Below are 24,074 nucleotides of genomic sequence, written 5' to 3' on the forward strand. Positions count from 1 at the left end.
CTAGAGATATAAAGACACATGGCTATATGTTCAGCTCATCAAATCAGGTCAGTTTTCATGTCATTTGCTTAGTGGAGGTGAGAGGGACCTGTCCATGGTCCTGAAGGCAATGCAACCTCTCAGATGTGAACATCATGTTGGAAGTCCTGTATGGTAGTCCAGGGTCATAGCAAGTGGAGTAAATGGTGGGAATGACTCAAGCACGTACAGATCTAATGGGACTCACAACAGTTTCTAATTTTATTTTGAAAAAGGTAATCGGCCCAGAATTCCTAGCTACATCCCTTTTCACATATACCACAGTAACGCCATGGAGATATTCTCTATATTTAGCTTATATGGATGGTAAAACTTGTGTAATTTAGCACTTTTTGTAAGATTATAAAATATTAATTCATTTATGATCGCCTGTTCTCATTGAGTGAGTCATCACATTTCAAAAGGGGAAAATGAACAGAATATATATCAGACAAAGAAACCCCTTTTATATTTTTTATCATAGATTTATAAAGTCCATTTTCAAGAACCAGGGAAATGAAACCTTTCTTTCAATGCAAAGATGCCTCGAACACAGCTATATATTGTGTGTGTGTGTATATATATATATATATATATATATAATTAAAACACTGGAATTCTTGACAAAGCAGTTTCCCTTTCATGGGAACTTCGAACTGCGTCCTCTAGGGGTCGCTATGGGGAACGCCTCGTCGTGACCCGTGTCTGAAGCATACATTGAAAAAACACCAACTCGTTGGCCGGCGACAGCCATGACGTCACTACCGGTGCGACTATAGTATAAATAGGCGCCGGGAGCACACATCATTCTCTTCTTCGTCTTCACTGACCGGTCTGTTTGAAGCGTGCATTCCAAAAAGCAAATAAAAACAACAACAACTGCTGTCAGCCAAATCAAAGTCAGTGTGGCATAACCAACATGCAGGAAGCCATTTTGTTGTCATATGACTAGATAAAACAAAACAGATAACTCCCCTTTAGACCCTCATGACTGTGTGGTAGGATCAACTTAATGACTTCAATAATTACCTTGAAATACATGTTTGAAAACATTTTAGAAAATGTGTTCAAGTATTCAAACATGTAATCAAGATGCAAGGACAATTTCCCCCCATGATGGTTACACCACCTATTTATTTTTAGCACTTGATATTTTTTTTATTATTATTTTGATCATGTCATTAAATCAAAATGTGTTTAGAAAACGTTTTTTTCCCCAAAAAAACATCTGCATTCAAAACAAACACAAAAATTAGGGAAATGGCATGTGTGTTTTGAAGTAGTTCTTAAAAATGATTTCTAATTTCAATCACCTCCGTGCTCTTACTATCGTTCGTCGGCGGTTACGGTGTATGTGTGCAGTGCTCCTGTATGTAAGTGAAGGTAACTCATAAGAAGGAGCGCGACTAGAGGGGGTGGTGTGGGTGGGTAGAGAGAGAGAGAGAGAGAGAGAGAGAGAGATCTGCATTATTCCTCCAGAAGCGGGACTGAGGCAGGAGTCCGCGATAGAGGAACCACCTGCAGACAGCAGCCGCTCTCATTCCCCAGCAACGCCTCAGTATGTTACGGATTTGATTCAACACTGTGTAAACGACAAATATTTCCTTCATACAGTGGGTGAACACACACTGTCGTGGAAATGCAACAGTTTAAGAATTTATCGATTTGTCTCATCTCCCTCTTATGTGGGTTGACAATTGGAGGCTCCCCAAGTGTTCAAATTGGTATGTTTAGTGTGGGCGTCATTTTTATAAAATGAACGTTTTAATTCATGTGTACTGTATAATTGTTTAACATATATTTTGTGTGTGTCGTGCAGGGGGCTTGTTTCCGAGGGGAGCTGATCAGGAGTACAGCGCGTTTCGGATCGGAATGGTTCAGTTCGGAACGGCTGAATTTAGACTGACGCCTCACATCGACAATCTGGAAGTAGCTAACAGTTTCGCTGTAACTAACTGCTGTAAGTTATGTCATCTTTTTGATATAAATACACGTGATTGCATAGTTTAGATTATACGGGGTTAGTTTTTATGTATTTTGAACAAAATCTGTTTTTGGCAATTGGAATGATTAGTTTGAATGCTGAAGTTTTAGTGTGGCTATTGGTAGGAATTCGTGTATAGAGGGATGTGAAGTTGGTTTCCACAGTAACGGAGATGAGAATGAGCTCTCACCATCAGAAGCTGCTTAACCATGCTATTGTCTTCGGGTCATTTTCCTCCGTTTTCGGCAAAAAAAATGCTATACATACTATCGTTTTTGGCACAGGAAGCAAGATTTTTGACATTATAAAAAATATCTTTTTTTTTTTTATTACAATTACAATTTTTTTTTTTTTTTTCTGTTGTCAAATTTGACCAATATTTTGAAGTTATGACCCTTTCACTTATGGCCTTTTAGTATGTTGTGTAGCTTTATTTATTTATTTTTTATTTTTTAGCCTCTCTCACACACTGTTTTCTATGTTTGGGTACAATGGGGCGAAAGGCCACCTGGGATAATAGGCCTTTAAAAGATGCCATTTTCTGCTAAAACACCCATGGCATTTTTCAAAACACCTGTAGTGCTTCAGGTAATTGTTTTGCATAAGTGGGATGGAATGGATTTGTCACCACAGATGTGCAAATTTGGCCTATATTGGCAGCTTCAGTCGCACACAGTAGTGTTATAAATTGCATTATTATTATAAGTTATGCAAAAGTGGTTATTTCATTTATTATTAAAATAACCAGGAAAAAGTTACGTCCCAAAGGTTGTTAATGCTCTAATGCTTTTTCTTAGAGTTATTCCATGAAAATAAATAAATAAATAAATAATGCTAAAAGAGCACCAATTGATCTTTAGATTTTAAGTAGTCATTAATGCAGACAAAATGTATGCCATTAAACATCCATGTAAAACTATGGCATAATATTTCCTTTTGTAGGATTTTTTGTGGTCTATCAGTATCATGAGGCTAGATAACATATAGTTGTTAACACATACAGTTGATAACACATGCATAAACATGTTTGCTGTTGTTAATGTGGGTAGCCTGTTGAGCTAGAAACGGTCAGAAGAGTAAGAAGAAGAAATTTCCAATGCATGATAAACCTTTTTTATAGTTTTTTGACCATCACTGCATTAGATTTAATCAGCACAGAACTTTATGAGATGATCATGAATAAATGAAGACTTTATTAAGTGGATCACTTATTTTTCAAGGATTTAATTTAGTATTCAGTGGGCTGTTGCTAAGCAATATTTCAGAAAAGGATTCTTGTTGAAGAAACTCTCTTCAAAAGGTTCAGTTAACATTTTTTTCCTTATGAGAACCATATGAGAACATTCTATACTATGTTTTAGTTTCCTGTTCATTACAGATGCATTTTTAAACCTATTCCTTGATATTGTAGCATGTATGATCTATTACTTCACTTGCAATGCATATTTATTGAAAAAAACAAAAAACTAGGAAATGTTTGAATGCCAGTTAGCCTACAGATGTGTTCCCTGTTTGTAAAGTATGCATCCCATGGGTTTTGTCTTTCAGATTATATGTGAATTTTGTCTTTTAACTGGGTCAGTCTTGCATAATCTATAATTTTCTGTTTAAACTTACTTTAATCTCACCTCTCTCGAAATTTACCATTTTTCATATTTATTCTTCAAGATGAGTGTTTTGTTGTAACAATGGGTCTTTCAGGCATCGTTCCTTTTATTTCTCATACATAAAAACCCCTAGATGGCACTATGCATTTACAGGCACCGCTTTATCGTTTCCATCTTTCCCATTTAGTGTCTCCTTCCAAAAGCGCCTGGGGGGACTGTATCCATCAGCAGTATTTAAACTAGACCACATTCTATGTCATTTAGATCAGTCACAATGTGTTTTACTTAACATGAAGCATGTGAAGAACACAGTGGATGTTATGATCCAATTATGCGACACAGATCAGACAAGGTCTTTGGTCTCTGGTATAGGAAAGACTTCACGGGTCTTGTTGGTTCGGAAAACATTTACTTTCTAAACCTGACATTTGCTCTGTTTTGTTGGTTAGGAATGAGTCAGAACGATCTTGTTACTGAAGTATGACAACTCCAGAACAGATAGAGCGAATGGCTCAGTTTTAAATGGTTTTTCTAATGAGACAAACAACAAGATGTGCCACCTTGGTATGAGATGCAGCTAATGAGACTCTATTGGCAAGATGCTGTGTTTTATACCAGCTCTTATCTTCAGATGTGAATCAGCCCGCTCACAATATCTGATAACCTGCAAAGCACTTGTGCTATTTTATAAATACGGCTTGGTTGTTTGTCATTTGCAGCTTCAAATTGATATTCACTGAGAAATATGTTCTCAAGAAGTGTTGAAGTAACATATTTGATGTTAAGGTGCCACGATTAATGCTAGGTTAAGAATTATTTATAACGATAATGTTAAATAACAGGCTCTTATTTGACCATGATTGCTTGCCCACCTCTCAAAACAAACAAAAAAATTAAAAACTACAAATAGGCTAGACTGAATGATAAAACACCCCAGCCTTTAAACATGAAAGCTTTATGTTTGCACAGGGCCTCACAATCTAATTTAGTGGATTTATGAGTCATATTTATATGCATATATTTGATTCAAGAAAGCAGGTGTGCTGGTCAGCTTTCCTTAGGCTTTCCATCTATCTGGAAGACATATCTGGAGCATGTTTGCTGACATTACACAAAATATTACACAGATTAGTTGTAGATAAATACGGTTAAAGAGTCTGCCGCTCCTTGGCATTTCTTAAAGATTAATTATCATATTAATGGGATGAAAAGTGTATCTTCTAGTATAGTTATGTGCAACTCACTATACTGTACACTAGTAAATGTGTGTTATGTATTAGTATTTATCTTAATAAAAAGTATATCTTCTGATTGATTATTTTGGATATCACAATATTTACTCAGACTAATCAATGTGAAATCAATTAGGTGTGTCTTATGAGTAATTTTGTTTTCTGAGTAGTTTCTCAGGACGTTCATTTGCATGTAAGCTGACAAATTTCCATTTGGGAGCATTGATTGATATCCACTGTGGTTTTGTCCCTGGTTTTGGAAGCACTTCCAGTGCTGGAACTCGCTTCAGTGCATTTGTGCTTCACTAGATGCTCTAACCAAGAAACATACAAACATAAACCCCTAGAAATAGAAGTATCCATAAATACAGCAAGGACCCTGTCTATGCTGATCTATCTTCTCGCTGCACATCTGGTTTGGGAGTGTGTGAAGTCTATTAACCGTGGGAAATAAATTACGTGATCAGGATCAATAGCTGCGTGTGTTTCAATCCTTGCTTCTTGTCAGTACATACACAGTCCTTCGACTATCCTCCGCTAACTGGGTGATTCGATCCCTTTTCAATTAAAGAGACCTGCTGTTTTTTCCTACCTGACACAGTAGGGTTCTCAGGAGTGCTCGCTCTGATCCGGCTGTCACACAGCAGCCTGGGAAAGGCTTTAGTGCTACACTGCTGGGAAAAAGCACGGAACAAAAACAGGGCATTAGAAACTGTGAATGATTTGAAGTCAGGGTCCAAAATAAACTTTATGACACACCTGCCGATGCCAAGTGAATTGTGGACATTTATTTAAATATTTCTTTCTGATTTTTTACAAAAAATATATAGCTTTTTGTCATTATGACAGACTTTGTCTGTTGGTAAAACTGCACCTGTCGCAGTATGACTCATATTTTCCGTTTTGGTGGCTTAATGCGAGGAATATTTTGCATTTGCATTGTCTAATATTAGCTAGACCTCATATTTTCCAACAAGGATAAAAAAGACACATTTTTTTCTTTAAAAGATGGTTTCATTTGAATGGTTTAGATCACTTACATTTACAAGGGTCAAATTATAATTAATCTTAAACCATGCATTATATCACAATTCCTAATGAAGTCACTAAGCAACTGATGAGTAACTTGGTTTTATAAATGCCATTAAAAAGAATTTTCAGCAAGTTGGACAATGCATGAAAATACTGAAAAGCAAATTTGAAAGCAAGAAACCAAGAAAGAAAGATGAAAATTCCCTGTGGCAACTGAAAGAGGCTGTGTTGGGAAGGAGTCTTCAGTGAAGTGCAGTATGCAGCAGCTCCCCGCACAGGGATGACCCCCATCTATTAAAAGCCCTTTTTTTCTCTGGCTGCAGCTACATAACAGAAATGGCCTGCATAAATTATCTGACAGTTCGATTTCCACTTTCTCATACAGAGGGAAGCAGTAATTGTGTGCCATCCAATAAGAGCTTTTAAGGCTGAGCCATGTGAGGCAGCGTAGCTTTGTCATATTTCTGTGTAAGTCCAGTAGGCTACATCATCTCATCATGACAAATGAGTGAGAGTCAGTACTGATTAACATCTCAATATGGCCTCTTATTTAGTCTGTGCTCAAACCTGTCAGCCTCTCATGTATAAAAATGGATACTATTGTTTATAGCTCTGAACTAGAGCCGCACAATTGTGGATATATAGAGAGTCACTTTTTTTTTCTCATGATGATTGTCATAATTCTAACCTGAACATTAGGCAACTAAATAAAATAATATGCAATTTACTAGAGGTTCTGAATGATTTTTTTTCTTTCTTCTTTTTTTTTTTTTTTTGCTTCAGTCTATTTTTAAAAATATAACAAATCAGTTGAATAAATAATTCAATGACTCACGCAAATAGGCAGTCACTTGTTTGTTCCTAAATAAATCAGTGTTTTTTTAACAAACTGACTGAATAAATTATTCAATAGATTAACTCATAAATTCACTTGACACCACCTACTGATGTAACCATATAACCCACAGAAAAACAATACTTAAATGCTGTTCTGTGCTGATCTTTCTATTTAGCAAAGAATCCCACACAAATATTAAGCAGCCCAACTGTTTGCAACATAATAATAATAATAAGAAGAAGAAGAAGAAGAAGAAGAAAAAGAAGAAGAAAAAGAAGAAATGTTTCTTAAGCACAAAATCAGCATATTAAAAATGATTTCTGAAGGATCATGTGACACTGAAGACTGGAGTAATTATGCTGAAAATTCAGCTTTGGCATCACAGAAATAAATGTAATTTTTAAATGTATTAAAATAGAAAACACATTTAAAATTCTAATAATATTTCACAGTTGTTTTTACTGTATTTTTAGTCAAATAAATGCAACCTTCATGAGCATAAGAGACTTCTCTCAGAAACATTACAAATATTATAGACCCCAAATTAGTACTGTACCTAAATCATTAGGTATATGTGCAAGATATATGTGCAATGACATGAGAGGGGACTGTTATATGTAAAAAATAATAATAAATAAAATAAAATAAATTGAAGGCACCTAAGTTTAGGTTAAACAAAGCTCATTCAATAACCTAGTAAACAAAGAAATAAAACATACTTTCCAGTCAAACACTATTATTGCCGAGATAATAATCCTAAAACTTGAAATATTATTATGAATAATAACATATTTTATGAATTTTTTGGGTATTTTTCACAGGAAACGAAGGGACTTCCAGCTAGTATCCCTCACAGCCAGTGCTCCAGACTGTGACATTGTTTCCATAGTGATGAGCTTTCCCTTATAGGAAGACTTTTCTAACACCCTGTGGTTTATCTATCTGTTCCTAAGCTTGTACACTCGCCACCGAAGAACTCCCTTAGAATGAACGTGTGTGTGTTTGTATGTGTGGGTGGAATATGATTTGTCCTGCCAGAGTGTGAAATCAACATCAACACACACACACACACACACACGCACACACACACAAACACACACACACACACACACACACACACACACACAGGAAAGATACACACTCTATTCAACGGTCACCATGGAGATGCTGGGTTCCTTTAAAGAGTTGCATTTACATAATGGAAATTGCATCTATCGCTGTCGCCCTGCTGTAATCCATATAAAGTGTTCATGACTGAAATTAAGCATGACTAATCATAGTGGTTGCGCTCAGTTTGTGGTTACAGTGTGCATGTTTGAACAGGAATTCTCAGAAGTCAATTCAGAACAGTGTTTGAAAGTCCACAAACTGCTGCTATTCATGCTGACTGCATTATAATAACTTTCACCATAAGTGCTTTCACTTTTTCAATCTACACAGACAATTACATTACTTTAAGCTCATGTTTTGAAGACAGCACGCCATAAAAAAAAAGAAAAAAAAAAAAGCTTAAAGCACTATTAGTATAAAAGCACTATTATAAAAAAAACAGTGTTTTGATTCTGAATTCTGATCGGATGTGCCATGTTTGATTCTAAATTCTGATTGGATGTGCCATGTTCAAAGCTGCTGTAAAATGACTATTATCACACATTCTATATCTTCTATATTGAAATGCCAGGTTGCTGTGCAAATGACCTCCAATTAGGCTAATGAACAATTACTTATCGGAGGAAATGTTTATTATGCTAATTATTAGTAATAAATGTAACTGCTTATTGAACAAGGATGATTTTTAAAAAAATATAATACACAGGTAATTTTATATAAGTAGAAGAGTAGTAGAGGCTTTGCATTAAAATGAATTCTCCACTGGCTGTAAGGTGTGTTTTAAAACAAAATGATTTTAATCAATTCATGTTTTATTAGTCTATTCCCTTAATCATTCTTCAGGTTTGTTTTGCATCCTTTGAAACATTCAGCTTTCCTTTTCGCACTATTGAGTGTCTGGCTGTTGCTGTTGCTATGGCAACAGCACGTCAATAATGAGCAAACATCAAGTCTCATGTGTTTATTATACTGGACTCCGACTCCGAGCTACTTACAGAACCTTATTAGATGCTGAGACACATCAGTGCACTGCACTCTCTTCATCCAGCCATTTGCAGAATTTCCTCATTGCCTGTTTTTGTCACACGCACCTGCTCTGCATTCAGGCTTTTATTTGTGCCTGAATTCTCTGATTGTGCATACGGATCTGCTAAATTACTGAAAAAAAAAAAAAACCCAGAAAAAAATCAGGTTAATACAGTTGGCATCAGCGTTGTTACCGTTAACCTAAAACTGAAACTATTAAAAACTATTTTCATTAACTTAAATAAAGTTGAAATAAAATAAATGTAAATATTAGATGAAAAATATCAACTTAAAAATGCATTTAAAAAAAAAAATTAGAAATGCTGTATTGGCAACTACCTGAAATAAAATAATTTAATCTAAAACCAAAAGCACATGTCAAAATTACATAAAAAATATATAAATAATTATATAAAAATTATATAAAAAAGCTATTTCAAAATATTAATAAATGCAATGGTCACACTTTATTTTAAGGTCCAATTCTCGCCATTAACTATGACTTTTGCCTCAATAAACTCCTAATTTGCTGCTTATTAATAGTTAGGTAGTTGTTACGTTTAGGTATTGGGTAGGATGAGGGATGTAGAATATGGTCATGCAGAAAATGTGACAGCCAATATGTTAATAACAGGCATGCTAACAAGCAAGTTAATACTGAGAACTGATCCCTATACTAAAGTGTTACCAATGCAATAACACTATACAAATAATGTCAATATAACACTGGTTTGCACAGTACAAATAAACAGAAATAAAAACAGGATTGTTACCACTACAATATTTAAGTTTAGTTTTTGCTATAATATTTCTGGATCATTGATCTGAAAGAGTTATTGTTCTCATAAAGAAAAGAATATAATTTAAGAATACAGAAAACTATTTCCAGCCTAAAGGTGGTACTTTTACATTAATGTTTAATAAACTTTAAAAGTTTAATAAAAGCATAATGAGTTCTTTCTCACAAAAATGTTCCTTATTTTAAATTGTCCGGAGGAGACTAAAAAAAGAGACGATTTAAGGAGATGTGTGTAATTTTTGCTCCACTGGTGTCACCAAATGGAAGTGGGAAATAAAAAATGAGAGTAAAGACCCTTTTCAGTCAGGTTTCTGAAACACTCCCCCTATCTGTCATTGGTTGAACACACAGGTAGCCCCGCCCCAAACAAACACTATTGGTTGCTGTGTCAGATTGGTATAATCTTTTTTTTTTCCCTTAATTTTTTTATTAAGATAGCTCGGATAGGAGAAAATAATTTCACATCAAAAATGACATGTATTATCATTTGTTAATTTTATAGAGAACACTGTTTTGAATCGGTAAATCCCTCTCCATTTCCAGATGACACGATTATGTGTTGAAACATGTTTCGTTTGAACTTTTGCCCCATGTGTTTAAAATCTGATTTTTAGGACAGGTCTCAAAGGTCAGGCTTTTGTCTGTTTTACCGCCCCCTATCTTTTCAGCATGCCTCTATCCGGTCTCTGTAAACAAGAGGGTTGCAGGGGACTGAGGCTCTCTGTGTTTCCATGCAGCAGCTGCAGGAAGAGACTGGCACTTTTATGGTGGTATTTTTGTCCTTTTTTGAGCTCTACAGACCCTGGGCATGTGCATAAGTTACAACTTAGCCTAGTTGCAGCGTAAAGGTGCACTATAACTACTTATTTTTTATTGCACCGTCATTTGGTTGAAACCTAACTCTATGTATAAACTAAATATTTACAGACACTTCTGACCATGATTAATGGTAGGGATTAAAACAGCAGATTAACTGAATAATTCCATAAGTAAACTCATGTTTTACCTGACAAATTAAATTCTTTAGGCATATATGATGATGTTGACATTTACACTAATTTTAAGAAAGAGAACATTATGTGAATAATTGACTTGTTAGTGTCTAAAAATCAATTCTAAACAGCACACCTCCAAGTGTATGTCAAATAAAATTAATCATAATGAATAAATGTGATGTTTGTGTGTGTGTGTGTGTGTGTGTCAGTATATATTTATTGATATTACTGTCAAATACCATTTCTGAATATTATTTACATTTATTTATAAAAAAATCATATTCATTTAATTCATGATTAAGTATCGTATTTCATGGGAAACTTGTTTTTATCATAAGTTACGTGAGGCAACATAAGTTAGAATCAACCAAAACTGAAATTCAAGGCAACACAGCTTCTTGTCACAAATTTGAAGGCTGTTGGTTGTTTAAAGGTAAACCTAATAAGACTATGCATTACTTTCTGGAGAGCATACGAGCCTCTAGGTACGTTCTGCCTCACGAACCAATGGTGCAACCGAAGCATTAGTTACAAACTAGACATGAGTTGCAAAGCCTCTAATGTGGATTTTACCCTACCCTGGGCACTATGAATTGTCTGAGTATGAGTTTGCAATGTCTTGGGGTGAGCAAACTGCTCCTGTAAGACCTAACTAGTTGTGGTTACAGAAAAGTGTGACATAATACATGTCCCTTGGCAGAATTAGATAAAAAAATAATTTCCAACTACACCATGCAGTCTTTGTTCTTTCACACGGTATTTTTAGAGAATATAGAGATTTGAATTGCACTCTTAAGAGAAGCAACATTTCGATTAAATGTAAAAGTAATAATGACAAGAAATGAAATAAATAAGCAGAGCTCGGAAGCATTAGCTATTAACAGCATGAAGTAATTTATCCACACACTCCACTTGTTAGGGTTGTTTCTAAATGCTAATGACTCTATGTCATTGAAAAGCAGTCATATGTGACAGTGTCATTAATGGCTTCTCGAGTCTCATTCGCTCTCTGTAAATGGTGGCAGTCTTGCTCTTGATTAAAAGACTTTAATAAGACGTACATCTACTGTTCTTTCACACTTGACTGACTGGGCCATACAAACATTTAAATCTCAAGTGTGTGTTCATTACATAGCACACATATTGAGAAATGGGTTATATAGGGGATTCTTCAAGTATAGAGGCACTATAAACACTTAAAAAAATAAAATAAAATCTCTTCACTTTAAGATATTATATAATAATAAAAATATAAAAAAAAAATAAAAAAAAATAATAATAAATAAATCAGAGTACTTTGGCAATGACACCTAAACAACTGCTCTTACAATAATGATGCAAAACTTAATTTTTCTGCTCTCTACTTCACTGCCCTGCTAGAGATGTGCTCTCGTTTTAGATCTCATTTCAAATATGCATTTTATAATTGTAACGTAGTTTACAATAAACGAAAGTAAAGCGGCAGCCCCTCGCGGACGAGTGCCGAACACAAAATAAACTCCAGGCCTGGTCCTCTCTCGTCCGACATTGTCGTCACTCCTCCCTTTTATCCTTCCGGAGCTCCTCCGTGAGACTCGAGACCGGTGAGTGGTGCAGGTGTCGCTCATTATCAATTACTCCACCGGCCTCGCTCCGTTCCCACGGCTCTCGGCCCCGCCCCCACTCGTCACAATAATATTAAATAATATTATTACTTTTAGTCGTTCTCTCAAATAATAAATGCAGTGAAAATATAATTTAATATGTTCTAAGGAACACGCAAGATTGTACATCTCTGCTTTTTATAAATGTATTATATAGGAAATAATAATTAAAGAGACATCATTTTGAGGCTATTATAATCTGCCCTTTAAAACTACAATTCATATATAATTCATACTAGGGAATGGAACAGTTCCCCTAATCGAAGTATAACTCAGAATGTATTGAAGTCGACTGCAAGCAATAATTGGCAGCATTATAAAGAAACAGTCCCATTATTTTTATACAGTAATAGCCTGAGGAAAGGCAATTCGAAAGTGCATTTTTATCTGTACTTGACATCCTTTCTCACCTATTTTGTTGTAATACAGCTGCTAATTTGAAAAAAATGTATTCATGGAGTTCATGTGGAATATTAAAAGCAGATCTTGTGGATGTCATTTGCATTGAATATTTATAAAAGTTTGCTTCATATGCTTGTATCAGCACTGGCATGCCACATTTTGTTGATTCATCAACCATTTACCAGATAACCTGCTCTGACCCATCAGATGATCTGACCTCTTCTTGCCCCTCTGTTTGCTAGATCAATGCGAACTGAAACTGGTTAGAGATAAGAATGTTTTATGTTCATAAATCCTTTAAACTATGCTGCTTGACCTAGTTCATTTGGCTGATAGTGCTGAGCAAAACACTCATTAAGGACAGGTCCAAGAGCAGTTGCGCACTTTTGCTTTATGATCTGTCACATGCCATGGAGAAGTGTCCATTATATAAAATGTATACATGGAGGTGACAGGCAGAAAGGTGTCTTGGGAAATAGCGACAGTCTGGGTTGGGGGTGGAAACGAAAATAGAGCTGTTGTCGTGGGTGGAGGAAGTGGGGGAAGGGAAAATATTCCAGAGGCTCAGAGCCAGATGGTCATTGATATAGAGGTTGCCCAGTTACAGTATGTTATACCATCTCAGGAACATGAGGACGCACTGTACTTACAGTCTTTTGCAGCTACGTTTGTCTTGGTGTGATTTATGAGGAAGCAACAAAGACTCATTAGGTGCCTGCAAACATCCCTTATTAGTAATACTGTTGTTCTTGCTCATATACTCCTGAGGCTTTGACCAGACAACAGGACCAAGATGGCAGTGATTAAAAAAAAAAAATGTTAGTACCTCCTTCTGTAATTTTTTTTCATGGGTTTTAATTTACTAATTTAACTCTGATCAATCATAATCAGTCATAATTTGATCAGCAAGTCTAATTACAAAAAGGCCTTAAGTTGATTACACTGATTGCAATGCATATTTCATCAATAAATTTGATTATGTCATCCCTCAGTAATAATCTTCATCTTTTACTTCTGCTGACTTCACATTATATAGGAACAAAGTAGTTTACAGTCTTCCAAAGTAGAATTAATTTCATCAGCCCATTAAACAACAATATTTTTCTGCATTGTCTTTTCTTATTGTATCTAAATCTTTATGATAAAAAAGACATGTCTAGTGCCTCTTTCAGGTTTTTGGTAATTAAAATATAACAATATAATAATGTCATTTAAAAATATATAATTGATGTATAGAAGTATATACCTGAACGTTACATTTAATGTTAATTTTATTTTACTATTTAATATAGCTTTGTTTTTTCAAAAATATTATTAATTAAAAAAATATTATCACATTTCACATACTTCTTGATAACATTTTACTTAATAAGCATCACTTTGTAATGACTTTGCATGACTCTCAGAGATTTTGAGGAAAGACCCTAGTAAAAAAAAAAAATCTATGGCATAATTTATTTAAAATACATTCATTTCATACTAAGTATACTTGAAATCCATTAACATATTTATTGACATGACACTTAAGACTTACTGATTTAAAAATATAATTAAACTTCATTTGGAGTATTTCTTTATTGCACAATACACTTTTTAATATTATGCCTAAAATGTGTTTTAATATCACTATTAAGTATGATCTGTGTATAATAATCAGTCTTTAAATGCAGCGTATTTAAAGTGTACCTAAAGTATGCTTGCAATAGTTCCACTTTAGCACAATCAAATATATTTACAGTGAGTATAGTTGGACCTAAACCCTACTTCCACACAATTAAAGTGCATTAAGTATAAAGTTAGTTTTTTCCAATTTAGCAGACTTTATACCTGTTAGTATACCAAAAGTACAATTGCAAGGTATTTTTATTAAGCACATAAATATGTGCATGTATTTGTAATATACTTTCAAATACATTTTAGTATTTTTTTCACTAGGGGAGGGAAGAATCTTTACAAATGAGATCCTACAGTTGTACAAGACTATCATAATGTGTTACTTTTCTATCAGATTCTAATTGATTCTCTTTTTTTCAGTCTGTTCTCAGTTCTCAAGAGGAGTTTATGCTATTTTTGGATTTTATGACAAGAAGTCAATGAACACAATAACGTCGTTCTGTGGGACACTGCACGTCTCCTTCATCACACCAAGCTTTCCCTTGGACGGAAATCAGCAGTTTATCATTCAGATGCGACCAGACATCAAAGGTCCTCTCCTGAGTCTCATTGAGTACTACAAATGGGACAAGTTTGCCTACCTGTACGACAGTGACCGAGGTAAGGCACTGCACTGCATTATTCAACACCATATAAACATGACGTGTGTGAGCTGAGGAAAAATAACAGATTTACTTTTAAATAGGATTCCATTTGTGTTTTGCCAGTGGGAAGGCTTTCAGGCACATCAGCTGGTTTGTTGTTTAGCAAATCATCACTTTTGGATGAAGCCATTCCTTTAGCATTTTAAAATAAATATGAGTAAATTGTCTCGTCGCTTAAAGGTGGTGCATGGGGCTGGTTCAGCATGGGGCGTCGTTAAAATGCAGGGCTTGGGACAGTATTATAATTCACACAGTATCATGATGCTATATAAAAGCAATTGACAATATTTGATGCTACAGATAAGATTATGGCTGTTGCATTCAGAATATTCATATTTAAGGATATTAGCCTGTCAAAAGGCATATCTACAATGAAACGCAGATTTATTTTGCACATTGAGCTGGAGTGAGCAGGATCCAGCATTATTAAAGGTTCATTTTGTGTTTGTTGGACCCACTGGCCTTTGTTTTGCAGCTTTCTATTTGCCTCAAGCTCGTCTGTGTCTCTCACTCTCCATTTTTTTTTTTTAAATCTCCCTTTCTGTCTTACTCATTTTCCTCTATGTCACCCTCCAATTCTTGCTTTCTTTGATGGTTGCGGAGGTTGAGAGCTGTGTGGCACAAATGAGAATGGTTGACGTGAGTCTCTGAGGACCGCGGTGTCGTAAATGTCGGTAATGGCGATGTTTTATTAACTGTGAGGTTGCTACTTTAACTTTCCTGTGATGAAGATCAGTATGCACACAATGTGTCATTTATCATTTATGAATACTAATTATGTATACATAACCCAATGTTCCCAAAAATCCTCTTTGTGTGTGCATTTGCTTGTATGCCTTTGTGACTGTTTGCTTTTGTTGAGGGGTGAATCTGCATGATTTATTTCAGACTTGTGTGGTTGCGTATGTGGGATGAAATATGCACCTTGATGCACACGTTTACATCACTTGTCATACTAATTAGGTCAATCGATGCTACATTCCCATGGTAACCATTGTGCTGTGTGTGTTATTAATGTGTCGGTGTTACTGTGTGAGAGCAGCAGCACAGCGCCTGTGGTCATGACACATTTCACTGGTGAGATCAGTCATAAATGCAAACTAAATGCCACATCCAGCATTCCTCCAGTCCTCCATTTGTGCAAATAATGTGGAGGATTTAAGGAATGTAATAGGATGTGCACTGCATCTTTTAGGATATGCAATATACTGTATATTTACAGATGATTTGCATGCTGTGGTTGATTCAGTTCAATGTTCAATAACAGTGTGAAATTTATCCATTTTGAAACAAGTTCAGTTCAGCTTAAGCCGTTCTCCAAAAAGCAGCAATGTCATTATTAAACAACACACTTACTCAGATATCACTACTTTCAGTCGTGTCTAAATTGAATATACTTAAAAACTTCTCGATTGAAATTATGACTTGTGAGTAAGCCGTTTTTTTGTTGTACATCCATGTCTGCAACCTTCATTACACTTGTGGTATTTACCAACGATTTGTTGAATAATAGTCTAAAAGAAGGTAATTATGAATAATAAAGGCTTTTTTAGATTATGTATTTATTTATTTAAATTGTTCAAATTTTAAAGCAAAAAAAGCATAAACTTAAAGATGTTTCTTGTGCTTGTAATATTATGAAATATTATTACAATTTAAAATAACTGTTTTCTTTTTTCACATATTTGAAAATGTAATTTATTCCAATTTATTATAAATTGTGCATGTTTTAGTAAAGAAATGGCTGATGGGTTAATAAAGAGTTTATTCAAGCCCGATATTGAGCACTTAAGCAGGAAACAAATTCATAATTTATAGTCCCAGAAAAGCTTTTATTTTTAAACCACAGAGCGTGAAAGTGAAAGTGGCTGGTGGCCAGGGTGGTAGTTGTTGTGCTTATATAAATTATGTGAAGGTTCCAGTTTAGTGTTTTGTTCAGTGGCATGGATGTGAAGACGTGATGGATTCTTACAGCCTACTGGGTGCTTTCTGCATGACAGTTGATCGCTTTAGATACTTTCTTCATCACTCACCTGGTGGAGATGCCAGCATCCTTTTACACTGGATGCTGATGAGCAGTGAAGTGACTGTAGCTGAGGGTCATTTCGTCACCCTTCCTGCTGCCCATGTGGATCTGGCGTGTCGCTGTCCGTGGTCCTGGAACGCATGAGACAGGGGACCCTGAGCGTCGCTGACACACTCATATAGCCTCACAAACGCTCTCTCGTGCTTGTTAGGTGGTGTGTTGTCATCAGGGACAGGTGCATGACAAAGGAGAAATATGCTTACAACTGGAAAACATGCTAGAGCACCAGAATTCCTGTTTCAGCAGGTCATTAAATGTAAAGTTTGTCTGGATTGTGCATTTCTTTTTTGTTTGAGCTTGAAGGACAGTCACTGCTCCCCATCTCCTTTGACTTTATCTTTTCTTGGTGATTTGCTTTGTTTTAAAGTGTCTTATGTAATCAATAAAGGATTGGCTGTGCACAAAGACTAATTCTCCCTCACTGTGAGTCTCATCCATAACCCCTGCATAATTGGGATGGCTAATTAAATCAGTGTAACACCTCTGAAGATCTACAAAGATCCAGCTGCGAAGTGCTTATGGAGAGACAATGAGATTATGTAATACAGCTGACATCACAGTTCAATAAGGGAGACCCCGTACTGGGAAACCAATAGACAGATATTGAACCACAACCATTATTCATTAAGGTTTCACTCATGTTTATGCAACAAGATTATGGAGCACTACGTAAAATAATATAATACATGCTACAAATACACAACTGTTTAAAAGTTTGAACCCAGTAAAAAAAAAAATATTTTAATAAGCAAGGATGCACACTGCTGAAAACAACAGTAAAGGTATCAACCAACAAACGAACGAACAAACTAATTAATGCTGTTCTTTTGAACTGTCTATTTATTAAAGAATCTTGGGGAGAAAAGTATCACTGTTTCCACACACACACAAAAAAAAAATTAAGTAGCACACCTGTTTTCAACACTGATATTTTTATTAATTATTATTATTATTTATTTATTTGAGCAGCAAATCAGCATATTATAATGATTTCTGAAGCATCATGTGAAACTAAGACTAGAGTAATGACTGCTAAAAATTCAGCTTTGTCATCAAGGAATAAATTACATTTTAAAATAATTAAAATAGAAAACAGTTATTTTAAATTGTAAATATTTCACAATATTAGGTTTTATACAGTATTTTTGATCAAATCAAATAAATGCAACCCTGTTTAGAATAAGATACTTATTTAAAAAGCATAAAAATATTACAGACCAAAACTTTTAAATGGTAGTGTAGATGTCAAATGCATTATTATTGTTGTTGCTGTTGTTGTTGTTGTTTTCATTTTGTCCAAATAAGTGTTACAATGTTAAATCTTTTTACATTTCAAATTACTATTTTTACATATCATGGTTAAGGAAATTGCTAGCAAATTAAATACATTCCCATTGAGTCAGGATTTGCCTGCAAATTGTAAAATCTTCAGCTTATATGTCACCCATCAGGCATTCATTCATAAGTGATTTTGGAGTGTTCTGGAACAATAATGTACAGAAGTGCTATCATCTCATTTGCTCCTTAGGTTTTAAGTGACCCAAATCAGGATTTCCTAGATTGAGAAGTGATTTTGTAGTGTGCTGGAGTAACAATGCATTTCAATGCTATCATCTCATTTGTTAGCACTAATGGCCCTTACTAACGAGCTTTTAATCACTTATCTCCAAGAATAGCTGTAAGCCTTGATCCTCATGTCTCTAAGCCACACATTTAACAAAGGTTAAACACAGGAGCCCACTGTGCCTCGCACTCCCTGAGATTTTATCCACGATTAATGTACTCTGTCGAAACACGATACACATATCTAGCATACAAACACTCACCCACTTTGAATTAATTAAAGTGCCCCTATTATGGGTAAGGAAAGGTTCATATTTTGGTTTTGGGAGTCCCCAACAACAGGTTGACATGCATGCAAGGTCAAAAAACGCTTTCATTGTCTTATAATATGCATTTATTTTTATCTTACTTGCTCAACGACTCCCAAACGATTCGCTCAACGATTCATTTTTCCAAACCCCTCCTTTGCGTGCCGCTAATCTGCAGTGATTGGTCGATTGGATCATGCCTGTAATGCCTGATAAAGCAGCGTTTGTGAGCACAGTGCTGCTTTGTGTACAGCGTTACCCGGGAAACAGCTATTCTTACTGCTCTAAAAGCGGCACCTATAGTGGCAAAGAATGAATTTGCATTTTCAATCAGACCAACGCGAAAAGACCAACAAGTGGGCGGGAAATGTGCTAATGTTTCATGTTCACGTCAACATTGAAACGGCTTGAGATTCGTTTTAAAAACGACTCGTTTCAATGATTCAGAGTCGACTCTTTCTTTTGAGAGACTATAACTTTATACACGGTGCATTTTCAGATTTGAAATTTTGCTGGATGTTTTCATTCACTTAGAATGAAAGGTAATTTTCAAAAAGCCATAGTAGGGGCACTTTAATAAGTGCTGTAGCTGTGATGCCTTCAGTTTAATTGATTGTTTTAGTTATTTACCTCCCCTGTGACTGACAGAAATGAAAATGCCAATTTTAGAGTCGTATTATCTGCATCAAATCCTCCATGGAGTATTATTAAGGATGTAACTGGCAACCAGTGATTCAAAATGGTGTGAAGTGCTGTAAATCATGCAAAGAAACTGAAACAATTACATTAGAAAATAACATATCATGAGATGCTTAGCCCAAACGGTCCAAAAGGTGAAGCATCTGAAATGTTGCATATTTCTTTTTCAGAGGTAACTTTATTAAAAGTATTTTTAAGCAGCCTAGTTTGACTTTTGTAGCTTTTATTGCTTGCTAGCATCTACCAAAAAACCTAATCTGTTCCTCTTCCTCATAATCAGGACTTACCACTCTCCAAGTTGTGCTGGACACAGCAGCAGAGAAGAAATGGCATGTGACCGCCATCAACGTGGGCAACATGAAGGACGAGAGAAAGGATGAAGCATATCGCTCACTCTTTCAGGACCTAGAAAACAAGAAGGAGCGGAGAGTGATTCTCGACTGTGAGCAGGACAAAGTTAAAGATATCATGGAACAGGTATACACATCAGCTGATGCACTAAATAGTTCTGATGTAATCGACATTATGACATTGTCATCTTAACATGCAGTATTTCAGCTCAAACAAAGTGCTCCTAATATGAGCTGGTTTAGCTGCATCTGTATTTAATTTAAGTCCTTGTCATTTGTATGGGTGATGAAATAATGCAGACATTGCATGTAGACAAGCTAATCAAAGCAAAACAAATGCATTATCATTTAATAGTTCAGGGTCAGCAAGATGTTTTTTTTAAATAATTTTATTAACCAACAATCTAGTAAATTATTACTCTGTTTTGAACTTTGTAATCATAAAAGATTTCTGGGGGGGGGAAACTATATATATATATATATGCACCTTATATATATGCATACACACGTACACCAGCACAACTGTTTTCAACATTGATAATAATAACTGTTTCTTGAGCACTAAATCAGAATATTAGAATGATTTCTGAAGGATCATGTGACACTGAAGACTGGAGTAATGGCTGCTTAAAATTCAGCATTTCATCACATAATAAATTACATTTTAAAATATATTAAAATAGACAGCAGTTATTTTAAATTGTAAAAAATATTTCCCAGTATTTATAGTATTTTATTTATACTTTAACATTTTTTATTAAATAAATGCACCTTTGGTGAGTGTAAGGGACCTTTAAACAGTAGTGTATGTAAAGAAAAATAACTTGATAATCCAAAAGGATTTTTTCATCTTTATATAAACAGCAAGTCTACATAATACTTAAATAACAATATAAAAATTACAATTAATGCAACTTAGTACATTTTAAAAGCACCATAACTATGAATCATTAATTAGGCAGCACAAACAGACACCATTAGCGGGCAGAAAAGTCCTCATGAGATGGGTTTTTCATTCACACTCGCTGCACCCTCAGGGAAGAGCTATTGATTTGTATTTAAAGCCTGCAGAAGTGTGTTTAACCAACCGCCAGAATCAATGCAGCTGATCTGGGCTCTATAATATAGCTTTATCTACACACACACAATTGCACATACACATCACTAGTACATTGCCGTCAGCACACAAAGCTCTCAGATTGCTTTTATTTCAGCATGGAGCAATATAATTTTTCTTATCATTATCTAAACTATATTTATGAAGTGTAGTTTCACTTCATTGATTTCATGAGCTTCCTTATTCTCTTTGCAGGTCATAACTATTGGCAGGCATGTGAAAGGATATCACTACATCATAGCAAACTTGGTAAATTATCTAAAATGTAACACTACCAAAGAACAACACGTCTTATTGAAAATGTGCAAAAATGCTGAGAAAACCATGTCATGTTTTCAGGGTTTTGTGGATGGAGATCTTTCAAAAATCCAATACGGTGGAGCTAATGTCTCAGGCTTTCAGATTGTGGATTTCGATGACCCTCTGGTATCTAAATTTGACCAGCGCTGGGAAGCCCTGGAGGAAAAAGAATATCCTGGAGCAGACAGCAAGATACGAGTGAGATCTGTGTGTGTGTGTGTGTGTGTGTGTGTGTGTGTGTGACAGTCGCTTTTACTGTTTCAGACAGCTTCACTAAATATGATTAAAAGAGATGTTCAGGTAATTGCTACATGAACATAAAACCTCTTCATTTAAATGCCCGTATAGTTCAGGCCATTTGCAGGACAAGCTTGTTAGTCATTTTCAACTCCAGATAAAATGTAGTCTCATCTGTCTTCTCGCCAATTTACAAAGATTAAGTAGGTGCTTAATTTCCTGGGACTGAAATCAAGTGTTTCATTCTTACATTACCAATGAATCCTGAAAATGCATAATTTAGAATTGAGAACGCCTTTTAAATTACAGTACATTCATGAATTTGAATTGAATGTACATTGCGGTAGCAAACAAATTCAAGTGTAATGAAATTCATATAACTGCTGTTATTTCCTGAGACAGCTTTACCAAATAAATGTTAAAGGAATAGTTCACCCAAAAATTAAAATTGTGACATTAATTACTCACCCTCACATTCCACAGGCCTGAAATCCGAGAGCTTTCTGACCCTGCATAAACAGCAACGCAGCAACTAAAGTAACTACCACGTTCAAGGCCCAGAATGTCAGTAAGGACATCATTAAAATAGTCCATGTGACATCAGTGGTTCAACCATAATTTTATGAAGCTATGAGAATACTTGTTGTGCACAAAGAAAACAAAAATAACTCTATTCAACAATTTTTCTCTACAATCTCGAGAGTACCACAACGCATGCGTGTGCATTCCTCTGCTTGTAAACAAGCCACAATGTATCCGGGTTCTACGTCAGAACACTGACTCCTGCGTCAGTAGCACCATGTGCATGCTCTCGTGAATGCGCATTGAATTGAACGCTAGAATTGCTATTATCACCTACAGTACAAGTATATTTCTGATTTTCTTCTCCAACCCTGTCAACTAATTCCTTACCATCTCTCTCTCTCTCTCTCTGTATCCAGTACACTTCAGCACTGACATATGACGCAGTTCAGGTGATGACTGAGGCCTTCCGTTATCTGCACAAACAGCGAATTGACATCTCCCGTAGAGCTAACAATGGAGACTGCCTGGCCAATCCTGCTGTACCTTGGGCACAAGGGGTGGAGATAGAGCGTGCCCTAAAACAGGTGACAATTCATTATGCCAACCTGCCCAATGAGCACAAGGAAATCTATATAATTTTATTGTTTATATTGGGTTGTTGAAGTATTTGTAAAATAAAATCTTAGCTTAAATAAGATTTTGAACCCAGATTGTCACTTTTAGAGGCCATTTTAGATATTTGAACTTTTTTTGAAAAAGAAAAGAAAATCCCTCAAAAATGATTTTCCTTTCTGTAATATCATTTTCATGCAGGTGAGAGTTGATGGTCTCACTGGTAATATTCAGTTTGACCAATACGGAAAAAGGGTGAATTACACAGTCAATGTCATGGAACTGAAAAGCAATGGACCAATTAAGGTAAGGCTTGGTTCTAAGAAAAGTGTATATTAGAAAGGAAAGCAGCATTTACCGTATTATTTCACATCATAAGTGTTACAAGTTACTCACAAATGCCTCTCTTTTTCAGATTGGCTATTGGAATGAAGTTGACAAAATGGTTGTGACAAAGTCTGATCTCTTCCCAAATGATACATTGGGGCTGGAAAACAAGACTGTGATCGTCACCACTATTCTAGTAGGTCTCAGTTGTGGTTTTCCATACTATTATGCTGTATTGTTGGAGTATGTGCTTCTTGACAAGGTGTTCCCTGCTGTCTTTTTCAGGAAGCGCCGTATGTAATGCTAAAGAAGAATGCTGACCTTTTTGTGGATAATGAAAGATATGAGGGGTACTGTGTGGACTTGGCAGCTGAAATAGCAAAACACTGTGGATTTAAATATCAGCTGAAAATAGTAGGAGATGGCAAATATGGAGCCAGAGATGCAGAGACGAAGATCTGGAATGGAATGGTTGGAGAGTTGGTTTATGGGGTAAGAAAGATATATATTTTTAAAACCTTCAAAGTTGGACATAATTGATAAGTAGCTTCTAAACTGTTAGCATCAACATTTCCTATGATGAATGAATATTAAATCTCTTTGATTTTAGAAAGCTGACATAGCAGTGGCTCCACTGACTATCACTTTAGTCAGAGAAGAAGTCATCGACTTCTCAAAGCCATTCATGAGTTTGGGCATCTCCATCATGATCAAGAAGCCTCAGAAATCCAAGCCTGGTGTTTTCTCATTCCTGGACCCGCTGGCCTATGAGATCTGGATGTGTATCGTGTTTGCCTACATCGGCGTAAGCGTGGTGCTTTTCCTGGTCAGTCGTTTTAGTCCATATGAGTGGCACACAGAGGAATATGAGGACGGCCAGATACAGACTAACGAGTCAACCAATGAGTTTGGGATTTTCAACAGCCTTTGGTTCTCTCTTGGAGCT

The 24,074-nt window shown here is 35.6% G+C and overlaps 1 protein-coding gene across 6 annotated transcripts in view; it reads left to right on the top strand.

Moving 5' to 3' along the window:
* Nucleotides 1-1,497: 1,497 nt before the first annotated feature.
* The window catches only part of gria2b (glutamate receptor, ionotropic, AMPA 2b), a 29,810-nt gene continuing 7,233 nt past the window's right edge, over nucleotides 1,498-24,074 (top strand). For all 6 annotated transcript variants that reach the window (XM_016552408.1, XM_016552409.1, XM_016552412.1 and 3 more), the window contains exons 1-11: nucleotides 1,498-1,742; nucleotides 1,838-1,978; nucleotides 14,721-14,960; nucleotides 19,941-20,137; nucleotides 21,323-21,376; nucleotides 21,467-21,625; nucleotides 22,606-22,773; nucleotides 23,003-23,107; nucleotides 23,217-23,324; nucleotides 23,414-23,620; nucleotides 23,739-24,074. The exon at nucleotides 23,739-24,074 is cut by the window's right edge and continues 32 nt beyond it. In XM_016552408.1, the coding sequence (XP_016407894.1) occupies nucleotides 1,658-1,742; nucleotides 1,838-1,978; nucleotides 14,721-14,960; nucleotides 19,941-20,137; nucleotides 21,323-21,376; nucleotides 21,467-21,625; nucleotides 22,606-22,773; nucleotides 23,003-23,107; nucleotides 23,217-23,324; nucleotides 23,414-23,620; nucleotides 23,739-24,074 (1,800 nt within the window). In that variant the 5' untranslated portion in view covers nucleotides 1,498-1,657. The remainder of the gene's footprint in view (nucleotides 1,743-1,837; nucleotides 1,979-14,720; nucleotides 14,961-19,940; nucleotides 20,138-21,322; nucleotides 21,377-21,466; nucleotides 21,626-22,605; nucleotides 22,774-23,002; nucleotides 23,108-23,216; nucleotides 23,325-23,413; nucleotides 23,621-23,738) is intronic.

The sequence above is a fragment of the Sinocyclocheilus rhinocerous genome, unplaced genomic scaffold (assembly GCF_001515625.1).
Source record: "Sinocyclocheilus rhinocerous isolate Xijiao unplaced genomic scaffold, SAMN03320098_v1.1 scaffold584, whole genome shotgun sequence".
NCBI classification, from domain to species: Eukaryota; Metazoa; Chordata; class Actinopteri; order Cypriniformes; family Cyprinidae; genus Sinocyclocheilus; species Sinocyclocheilus rhinocerous.